Source organism: Tiliqua scincoides, chromosome 6 (assembly GCF_035046505.1).
Source record: "Tiliqua scincoides isolate rTilSci1 chromosome 6, rTilSci1.hap2, whole genome shotgun sequence".
NCBI lineage: Eukaryota > Metazoa > Chordata > Lepidosauria > Squamata > Scincidae > Tiliqua > Tiliqua scincoides.
In genome coordinates, this window is record NC_089826.1 from 81,022,733 (window position 1) to 81,034,400 (window position 11,668).

The window sequence follows — 11,668 nt, forward strand, 5'->3', positions numbered from 1 at the left end:
GATGTACAGATCAAGACTGTTTGCCTGTGTGCGCACGCCTCCCAGAGGTTTCAAAAAGCAGCATTATTGTTTGAACTCAGTACAGTTGCAGATTCTCAACCAGGATTGGGTTTAGTGGCCTCCAAGCAGATATCACTCCAAGCATTTTGAAACTGCCTTTCATACTTTCTACCCACTTGTTCAATTTTAATATTCTTTGAAGGAATTGGCATAGTATCAGACAAGCATGGCATCTGACTTATGGCTCCAATTACTTGGAAGTGACTTCAGTGGAGCTTAGCTTACAAACAGTCTTGCCTAGAAACATTGCCAGAATGCATTTCTGCAGTGCTGAACCTCATGGGAGAAGCATCCAGAAACCCAGCTATGTTTAATGATCCCTTGCTCAACACTCTAGCTGCTTGTATTAGATTGACTCTTGTTCCCAAATGTATAGATTAAGATTTTAAGTCTTTGAAGCTCATAATTTGCAATAGCCTGGTTTTCAACTGGTCTTTTCTGGAACAAAGGATTTGATAAGCTGCACTGTGTCGGATCAGGACATGTATGGCTCCTGATGTGCTCTTGGAATACATCAGTTGCTTGAGTGGATGCTTCAATGGGCATTATAGCTCAGTGCTTGCACTCTTTCATGCAGTTGAAACTATATCTTCCATTTTAGTGAACGGAGTAGAATCCCATTCCCAGAGAAGCCACTCTGCGCATGGGATATTTATTATATTTTCAGACTTTTTAAAAAATGCTTTTTTTCCCGGAGAAGCCACTTTGCGCATGGGATATTTATTATATTTTCAGACTTTTTTTAAAATGCTTTTTAAAAAATGCCCTAAAGCAGCATGCAGACAAATTAAGCCATTGCTGCCCAACGTTGCATATAGGTTGCAGGGATCAAATGTGTACATCTGTGCACTGGGTAGAAATGGGTTAAAATATTTTGAACAATACCTGTAGGGCATTGAATTGGAACAACAGAATTACATTTTTCTTATGTTATAGGAATTTGGTTTGTCCTATTTGCTCTTCCATGTAAACTGGACTTGGCGACTAAGGTCGCAATCCTAACCAACTTTCCAGCACTGACCGAACCGAAATGCAGACCCAAGGTAAGGTAACAAGCATGCTTACCTTGAAGAGACCCCCTTGACTGCCTCCCCACTGCAGGAAGCTGTACATGCAACATTGGCACAGCTATGTCAGTGCTGGAAAGTTGGTTAGGATTGCTCCCTAATAGTAATAGCAGCTTCAAATGTTCAGATCTTACATTTTTTATGGTTTCAGATTGTAACAATCTGTTGCTGATAGAAAGTCTGACCTATGTACCTTGCTGTGTTTCCAGGTCTATAGTGAATACAGAGCCAGCCTTGCATTTGATCTTGTTAGCAGTCGGCAGAAAAATGTAAGTATAGAAGTAAAAAGGCCTTTTCCTTTTACTGAATGAGTGCCCCTGATTCTAGAACATGGAAACCAGTTGTTGCTTATGAAGTACAGTTGATCCTTATTTTCCACAGGGGTTCTGTTTCTGGAACCCCACAGATATGGAAAACCATGGGTATTGAAACCCAGTTTTTCAGGGCCTCCACACCCTCTGATCCTGACTAGTACTGTGCCCGGAGGTGTTCCGAGGACTGCACACGACCGCCCGTGGCTGATGTGGGTCCTAGCATGACTGAAAAGGAAGCAAAAAAAAAAAATCCTCATGGCTTTTTTCCCCCTTGCTTTTTGGCCATTCTGAGAGCTGCTGCAGCCACTGGGGGCCACAGCAAGCACTCCAAACCCAAATGGAGATGTGCTTTGGTCGGGCTCAGAGGGTGGGGAGGCAGGTCAGTCATCCATGGATGCCAAACCCACAGATAACACAGGACCTCTGTAGTTGGCTTTTCTTAACATTTGAGTATGTAGTCAGTTCTCATTAACCATGAGAACTTCACCCTGCCCTTCTCCCCCACTATGACATACCTTCGTCGGCGGGTCATGAGAACATAAGAACAGCCCCACTGAATCAGGCCATAGGCCCATCTAGTCCAGCTTCCTGTATCTCACAGCGGCCCACCAAATGCCCCAGGGAGCACACCTGATAACAAGAGACCTCATCCTGGTGCCCTCCCTTGCATCTGGCATTCTGACATAGCGCATTTCTAAAATCAGGAGGTTGCACATACGTACACATCATGGCTTGTAACCCGTAATGGATTTTTCCTCCAGAAACTTGTCCAATCCCCTTTTAAAGGCGTCCAGGCCAGATGTCATCACCACATCCTGTGGCAAGGAGTTCCACAGACCAACCGCACGCTGAGTAAAGAAATATTTTCTTTTGTCTGTCCTAACCCGCCCAACACTCAATTTTAGTGGATGTCCCCTGGTTCTGGTGTTACGTGAGAGCGTAAAGAGCACCTCTCTATCCACTCTGTCCACCCCCTGCATAATTTTGTATGTCTCAATCATGTCCCCCCTCAGGTGCCTCTTTTCTAGGCTGAAGAGGCCCAAACGCCCAATGAGGTTCCAAATGAAGCTGCAGTCTTCCCACTGGCACTCTCGAAGCATGCACCTCTATGTACCATCATAGTGCCTTTTGTGACTGCCATAAGACAGTTAACACTGGAGGAATGTTTTTTGTTCAGCATTAAAGTCCAGTTATGGTTGAGCTTATAGCTGCCTTAGGCAAGTTGCTGCCTCTCAGCCATAGCACCCCCAAATATTCCTTACAGGTTATTGTGACTGAGATATAATAGTAAAGTACTTGGAACATTCCTAGCACTATATACTGTTAAGTAGTATTTTCTATAACCCTGTGGATATGTTCCTGAAAAAGTGAGTGCTGAGTGAAACAGCACTATAGGAGGTAATTTTGGGAACCACTGTTCTAGGTGGATTGCTTTGCCCACTGTTTCCTGTCCCAAAGCATTTCCTGGTAGCAAGTGATTGGTCCTAGCTAACCAGAGTAGTACTGTTTTCACTGGCACAGCAAAAGCCAGAATGTGCAGCTTAGAGTGGCTGCAACACAGTACTGAGAGCTGTACTTGTTATTCAGATGTCAAACTTTTGAATAGTTAATGAATCTTAACTGTTTTCTTTTTTATAATCTTGTAAAAACTACTCTCAGGACAAAGAGTGCTATAACAAAACAGACTGTTATAGCAAATAATAATAGGGACCATTAATAAGCCCAAATTTTTAAAAAATAAAGTTGAATTATATCTGTATATATACTGTATTATACAGAAATAAGTCCTATATCTCTGCTTCCTGTCACACTGTATTGTTATAGCAGTCTGTTAAATGTCTTTGGCAGTCTGCTGGTACAGTGTCAGATGTCTTGATCTTTCTTTATAGCTCAGTGAATTTAAATTGCATTAATTTTAATTGGGTTCACAAACATATGTGAACATTTGCTTGTTTGTGATGCAAATTTCACCATTTGAAAAGACTTTTTTTCTTTCCAAACTGATTTACCTTAAAAGAACCTTTAAAATGTGTGACCAGACCAATGGAACTTGTTCTACTACTTTTATTTTTCTGTTCTGCTACTTTATTGTAAAAACTAAAGCTTCTTTATTTTTCCCCAGGCATACACAGATTACAGTGATTCTGTTTCCAGGAGAATGGGCTTTATTCCTCTCCCGTTGGCTGTTTTAGTAAGTCATGTACTACTCATCATACTTCAAAGCCCCTCAGTAATGGTTTAAAAAATGTTACCAAGGGATGAAATATTAAATATTTTCCTAAACCTTTTGAATTAATATCTCTGAAAAATAAAATATTGTAGTATGGACACAGACCATAATATCAACTCATTTTCTGGGAAGTAAAATGAAACATGCTTCTGTTTAGCTAGCTGTTTAAATTTAAAATACCTCTCTTAAATTTACAGTGATAATGTGTGCAGATGCTGAATATGGGTTTTCAAGATCGTATGAGTTTCCTTTTCTTGCCATTGTATTAAGAGAACAAAATACTCCCTTAAGATTAAAGGTGGGTTGTACACCTGCAGATTTGAGTCCACACAGGTGCAAGACCTGTGCTGGAGGGCCTCACCTGACTTCCCAAATGTGATCATAAGCACCTTCCAGTCACCTCCAAGAGACTTTCTGAGGCCCAGAGAGGTAATACATGCTATCTGGGCCTCCCAGAGGTATCAGAAAGGCACTTCTGGTCATGTCCGGAGGTCTTTTGATGGCCTCTACACACGGATTTTGTAATCCATGATATTGGAATCGGGGGGACGGGCGGGGGGCGGGTCAGGTCCAGGAATGGATTCCCTGTGGATAACAAGGGCCAACCTGTATACTGACATAATTGAAAGCGGAAGCTCAAAATTTCCATTGCACTTTAACAGAAATTGGACACTGTGCCCTTTGCAGAGAAGGACACAGGGAGACATGTTTACCTAATTAGCAGCTACCTTCACCCATCCCATGACAAGCTACTGTAAAAATTCATGCTTAGTTTAAAAAGCAGTTTGCAAAATAGCATGTAGGAGCTGCATTGAGGAGGGGCAGGTAAAGAGGACAATTGGTCAAACAGTGTTATTTACAAAATAATGTTCAGAGAAGAAGGTAGCTGCAAACAAACTCACTCACAGGTGTGAAAAGAACCTTTCTTGTTCCTAGCCAGTGTTTGTCTTTCAGTGAAGAAAGACATCATTGACTCTGGGTTGGTTTGGATCAGTGCTTTTCAGCCTGGTACTTCAGCCTGTGGTACTTCACAGTATTACAAGTAGTACTTGGCCCTGCTGTCCTGGTGACCACTAGGCATTGCTGACTTGACCTAACTGAAGAGGGCTGGTTGATGGTGCACCAGTGGGCAAGATGTGGCTGTGCAATTGCTTGGCCTTTCAGAAGGAGGCACAGTTCGAAGTAGGAGGAAACAGGGGAAAGCTCCCAACTGTGATGCAAGCTGTATATTTTTGTGCATAGCACTGTCTCGGGTGGTAAAAATGGTACTTGTCAAAGTAGTGTTGAGAAAAAGCAGTACAGTAGTTGCAGAAAAGAAAAGAAAAATCTTGGCTGTAGATAACAATCCCACACTCCTGGTGCCTGCTCCCAGTCTCTCCCTTTCTCTGCCCACCTTACTTTGACACTCTCCTTAATCATGGCTAATGCTAACCATGGTTGCTTGTAACCAGAACCTTGATGAATAGTCTCACACATTGCAGTTTGCAACCTTCAATGGTGTTAACTGTAGTTAAGGCTAACTGGGAGATTTGTGCATGACAGGAAGGGCATATGCAATCCTATGTAATACTACTGGAATTGTGACTCAGCCACATAATCTTTATTCTGCAATAATCATTGGAAATAATAATTAGTTAGCATGTAGGGAAATTACAAAGTATGACACATTTTCATACCGTACAAATATTTTAATTACTGTTGTAAATAGTAATTAATATTCCTCATTTTCATAAATGCACTTAATTTCTTCTTAAAATATGTCCTAACTTTGTCCTCCCCCTCACCCCAGCTCATCAGAGTTGTTACAAGTTCAGTAAAAGTGCAGGGAGTCCTGGCTTATACCTGTGTCATCCTCTTCTACTGCGGGTAAGTGCAAATAAAATTATTTGTGAGAAAGTTTATCTTAATTTCAGAAATTCTAAGTAATAAAACAAAAAAGCAAGGATAAATGAACGAAATTGATTTTGGCACATATGCAGTTTATTCTTATTCGTTCTGCCTGCATAACAAGGCTGGTAGCAACCCCCCCCCCCAAATAGCACCGTAATTATTATTCAAGTCAGTACATTTCTGTTCTTGCCCCATGTGGCTTTGCTTTCCCTTTGTATACTTGGCAACCATAATGTGTACATTGAACAGTTAGGACCCACAAGGTTGTGGGGTAAGGATGAATTTTACCCAAGCCCAGGATCTAAAAGGGGGCCCAGGAGCCAAAGAGGGGAGCTGGAAATTTCCTGGGATCTCAGAAAATGTTTGCCAAATCATGTGAAGACTAGCAATCACATTTTGCGTAATTTTATATACATGGTAATTTGTAGAAAATTATGATCCAATGATTGCATGAAATTATGATCCAATGGAGAAAGGAAGGGGCCCCAAAGAAACCTTGTACCCCTGATAACATTTCTGTCAGAGGCCCTGCGGGCACAACCTACTTTTTGCATTATTTGATGGAAGCCTACATATTTTGGGCAAGAGCTTCTCTTCTGTGTTAAGATCCAGCCCCTCTCCCACTACTATTAAATAATAAATAAAACAATAAGTACTGTATTGCGGAATTAATAGTTCTGTACTCTGGTTTCACAGTCTGCATATCTCCAGTCCCCACAGGCAAATTGATCAAGTGCTCAGATTTGTGGAAGTACTAGTTTATTTCAATGTAATCTTTTTCTTCTCAGATTTTGAAGGGTTTATTTTGAGGCTTCTTATTTGTAGAACTCCGACATAAAATGATGGTGCCCTCTTACACATAGCTAAAACTCGCCAGTTCTTTCTCAAGTTAGTTGTGACTAAGACTCATTGAAAGCTGCAGGATTTAATAGTAATCAAGTAGTTTGACTGGTTTCACTGAGCCTTAGATTATGCAAACATGGGAATAAATCTCTTTTGAATTCAGGTAAATTTACTCTTGAGAGAACATGCCTAGTTAGTAGTAATTATGGTGGTGGTGGTGGTGGTGGTAATTATGGAATAAGCTATATTTGCAGAATTCATTATGTGTGTTTCTGTTTAGCAAAAGTTAGTAACTTTTTGCTAAACAGAAACCCACATAATGAATTCTGCAAATATAGCTTATTCCATAATTATCAGTGTGTTTGTATAAAATTACGATAAATATTTCACATCTTGACTACCTTCCCTCCTCCTCCAGGAGTGTATTACCTACCAAAAAGCCCAGTACAATGTTGTTTGGTCATCAAGGCCCTTTGATTAGAGTAAGACATTGGTGATTGATGGTAACTCCTGCGAATATTGAACATGTTTGCTGTACAAATGAGCATCTTGAATTATTTTTCCTAACCCGGTGGAATTTAACAAGGTCATTTCTTGTCGTTCAGAAAATGAATCCAGTCTTGAATAATTATTGTTTTCAGGTTAATATCGCTCAAAGTCCTTAACAGTATTGTGCTGTTGGGAAAGTCATGTCAATATGTCAAAGAAGCAAACATGGAAGAGAAATTGTTCAACCCGCCTCCAACCAGCACACCAGGCAAACCTCTTGGTAAACCGCAGAGCAAGTACAAGTCTGCTCAAGGTGAGTGGAACCTTTGCTTCCATTCAGCTCCATTGCAACTCTAGCCCTACCACTCAGCATTTCTTTATGCTCAGAAGCTCCAGGAGGCAGCGGAGGTCTATAGATCTCAGAGAATGACTTATGACTTTCCTGACAAAAGGGATCTTTCAGTTTTGCTCAAATACCTGATACTGTCTAGTAAATCCCAAAGTCTTCATTGTTCTGAATGGAACTCTGCAGAAAAACCCTGGGAACACCCATATGTTATATGTTATGTTCAGTGCATACTGAATGACATTTTGTTCTTACTGGCAAACCTGATGCTGTCATGCTCTGAGATGTGCTGTGACAGCATTCCATTTGTATCTCAATTGAACAAAGTCCTGTTGGATTCTTGTTTGTCAAGTAAAAATTAAAGTAAAAAAAATGACCACATAATTTTGGCTGAAGTGGCAGGATGTTTACCAGATTAATCACTCAAGTGGCACAGTTCAAGCAAAGATATTGTGTGCATTTTGCATAATACATCCTGAAAGATGGGGGGGAAAACAACTTTTACTTCTTTATTATCACTTTATACATAGAATAGTTGAGATTGCAGAAATGCTAAATAAAATGGAAGAACATCCTCTTTAATCCTGCCCTTATGCAGATGCAATATTAACTCCAATGCCCCATTTCTAGCTTTCTCACAGAACAGATTATATTTTTAAAAAATGTAAGTATTAGTCTTGTATCTTTCACAGGGCTTCTAGTAATTTCCCATTCAGGTGGCTGACTAAGGGCCCAATCCTATCCAACTTTTCAGCACCGGTGCAACCATAATGCAGCCCTGAGGCAAGGGAACAAATGTTCCCATACCTTGGGGAGGCCTCGTTGACTGTCGCCCCATCACAGGAAGCAGTGCATACCCCATTGGCACAGCAGCACAGGCACTGGAATATTGGATAGGATTGGGCCCTAAATCTGCACTGGCTTAGCTTCTGTAAAACTAAAGGTTCCTATAGCTTACTTGTTGGGTCATCAGCACTGCATATTTAATATGTAATGAAGTCACATTTGAAGCTAAGGATTTCTTATAAACTAGTCCACAGTCCAGTTGAATGAATGAATGAATAAACCTTTATTAGGCATAGATCAGTCCAGTTAATAAAAGTCTTGAGACTAAAGTAGTTTTGGTCCCATCAACTGTTGGCCTTCCGCAAAAGTACTTCAGTTCATCTGGGTAATTAATCAGTTTTCACTTTTTTTTTATTTAAAAGTAATTTGGTTCAGCAATTTTAAAAATACCCAGGCCTAATTAGTTTTATTCCATAGACATTCAGTGATTACCACATTAGGTTTTTCTTGCAGCTGAAAGCAGTGGGCTGTATCCTGAGTTTAGTTGATCATGACTAAGTCCTCTGTTGACTTGGTCATGACTAACTGAACTTAGGGTGCAGCCCAGTGTCTGGAACATCAGCAAACAGAACGCTAGGAAACCATGGTGAAACAGTTATATCAATTACTATTTTAACTATGGTCCTATTAAACCAATAATGTTTTTATATGGTGCTGCTTGTATATCCAATTTCTGATAGCGAATACAGATGTTTAGCCATGAATTTATCAGCAACATTTCTGAAAACTAAAAATAATGTAGTTAATCTCAGCTCACAGAGCTTTCAGTTGCAGTGAAATCAGTTTCTTCTACTTGTTTAGTATACCTTTGTGCATTTATAAATATCTTTAGCTACATCTGTCATTAGTTAGAAGAAAGGGCCTCCAGGAAGATTTTATAGTCAAAATTGGAAGATATCAAAAACTGGTTACGTAGCATCAGTTACAGCAATAAACTACTGTCAGCAAAACAGGGTTTTAAGGGATGGATCTCCAGAATTTACTCTGCTCCCTTTATACTCCTGTTCACAGTGAACATATTTTTACTTGAAAACCCTGCAGCTGAGCGCAGCTTTGTAGCCGCATGGCTGTAATAAGTGGGTCAAAAGGAGAAAGGAAAAACCTCCCCCCAACACACACACACACACACACACACACATTTTAATTTTTTGTTTTGCACACAGGAATTTCAACAGATGAAAATTTGTCTGCTTCTGTGACCAGTCAGCCTGTGCATCAGAAGGAAAATACAGCCCCGCAACTTGTGACAAGCAACTCAGATCAGTTCCTGACAACTCCTGATGGAGACGAGAAAGATATAACCCAGGACAGTTCAGAGTTAAAACACAGACCTGCAAAGAAAGATTTGCTGGAGATTGACAGGTTTACAATTTGCGGAAACAGAATTGACTAAACTTCTGCAACAGATGTGTTTGGGATACTGAGCCGTGGGGACAGAAAGTGCTACCAGGATGGACAGTTGCCAAATTGGCACTCAAATATTTATTTAAAGACTTAAATTATTAATGGCAAAGCTATTACCATTAACTTGGCTTGATAACTGGTCAAGCTTCAAATCTTTAACCTGGATCTTTGGGAAATGTGATGAGTTTGAAAGATCTACAGCTTGGCAGAAGTCATCGCTTTTTGGGAAATGTGTGGGGGGAAAAATTTAAATTCATTTTTGCTCTATGAATCTGTGCTTCCAGAACATATCACTTTTCGTCAAGGTCCCTTCATTAGAAGGATAACTTTGGAAAATGTGTTTGCATCTTTAACAAGAAGCATCTCTTTCCACTCACTTTCATAAGCAGCTACAAAAAGATTTAAGATTCTTCACCTGCCAAAAGCTTTTTTTCAAACTTTCAGTAGAATAAATAATCAAGATATCCTTGCCACTGGGAGATTGTTCAGGGTGTATTTCAACTAATCCAAATAAATCATCCTTAAATGAAAGTTTTACTGCATAATATTTTTGTCTCAATGTTTAAAGCCAGTGACCAGTGAAGGATTGATCATAACAGTGGCGTGATGGAATGTATATGGTAACTGGCCAAACAGAGTTTTTTTGCTCTCTTTCTGTTCAATTTGCACTGTATTTTAAAAGTGAAAAATTTGAATTCATAAATGTAAAAGTGTACAAGCTATGGGAAGTAGTGGCAAAATTAAGTTGAGGTATTGCACTTGGCTCTTTAAGACATTTTGGCTGCCATTGTGAGCCCTTGCAATGAAATAGATGGAAATGACTTCTTTGCATTGCAGTCTCAAAGAGCATTACTCTGCCTTGGTTAGAGGAGTGGCACATGACCGAGAGAGACTAAAATAGGTGGTGGATTTTAAACAGACTTTAAGTAGAATGAATATAGAATGACTTTCTAATGTGCTTGAGTTTTGAGGTATAAAGTAGTTTTTCTTGGGGTGCACAGAGCTTGGGAAACTGGCAAAGAGGTGCTCTGCGAGAACCGAATCAGGAACTGACATGAGGTCAGTATGATGCGAGTGAGAATGTGCTATATTACTGTGTGCTGTCTTGCTATCTGTCAGCAATGCCTAATGAATACGTGCTGCAATATTTAGCATCTTGTTTTAAACATGAATGTTTTTGTGCTGAATAATTTGCAGATCTTGACAATTTGCCGTTGCAGAGTGCCCAAGCAAATATTTAAGAATATGAAATGGTAAAATATACGTCTGTTCCCCAAAAGCTGCAAATACTATGATGAAGATAAAGACGGCGGATAGAAATGATATCCAGATGAGCAGGCTTCAAAACGTGACATCTTATGGGGCTGACATGCTCTGATCTGAAGGAGTCATTTATTTTTATTGGTTTTTTTTGTAGATCAACCTTGTTTCTCTCTTCAGCTTGGAAAAGCAGCCAAAGTTAGAAGCAGAGTGGGAGTAGGAACTTTAAAACTAGGCTGGAAATCTACAAACATTATTTCAGATGTGCTTTATTTTGAAAAAAAAAAAATTAATCATTAAAATTGAATTCCGAGTATCTGTGAATTTGTTGTAATTTAATTTTTATTTAACTGTTGCTGAAAGGAAGCTTGGAATGATTTTCTTCCTGTTTGAAAGACATTCTGTACGAATTTTATAAGTGCATCTTGTGTGACACAATAAAAATTCAATTTTGTAACCTTTGTTTAAAAAACAATTCCAAGGCTCCGCCTCTTTTGCCTGGAGTAAAACCCTACTGCACAAAGACCAGGAACCAAACCACCTTGTGTCCAAATGAAAAGTGCTTCTGTGCATACATGGAGGAGAACAAAATAACTTTTCCTTCCAGCGGCAGTCTCTTCTACCTCATGGAGTACCACTTTAGGGGATCCCTGACTGGAAGGGCTCAGATGGCTGCCACTGGAAGAGAGTCTAAAATGCCCTGTGTGCTAGTGAAACACTAGCCATGCACTTTGGATCCCGGCAAATGCCTCCTTTCAGAGAAACTACTGCAGTCTTTTGTTAGTACTGTGTTAAGAATTATCCTACACAAGGACATTTGTATGGTGTTCTTGTATTTGTCACTGGGAAATTTTCTTCACGGCTAGAAGGCAAAAGAATTCAGGAACGGACATGAGTGTACTGCAGAATTGTAGATAAA

At 39.9% G+C, this 11,668-nt stretch overlaps 1 protein-coding gene across 2 annotated transcripts in view; it reads left to right on the forward strand.

The window, feature by feature from the left end:
* The window catches only part of TAPT1 (transmembrane anterior posterior transformation 1), a 73,357-nt gene extending 62,159 nt beyond the window's left edge, over positions 1 to 11,198 (forward strand). For both annotated transcript variants that reach the window (XM_066631935.1, XM_066631936.1), the window contains 5 exons: positions 1,337 to 1,396; positions 3,564 to 3,632; positions 5,461 to 5,537; positions 7,046 to 7,206; positions 9,249 to 11,198. In XM_066631935.1, coding sequence (XP_066488032.1) covers positions 1,337 to 1,396; positions 3,564 to 3,632; positions 5,461 to 5,537; positions 7,046 to 7,206; positions 9,249 to 9,478 — 597 coding nt within the window. In that variant the 3' untranslated portion in view covers positions 9,479 to 11,198. The remainder of the gene's footprint in view (positions 1 to 1,336; positions 1,397 to 3,563; positions 3,633 to 5,460; positions 5,538 to 7,045; positions 7,207 to 9,248) is intronic.
* Positions 11,199 to 11,668: the final 470 nt, after the last annotated feature.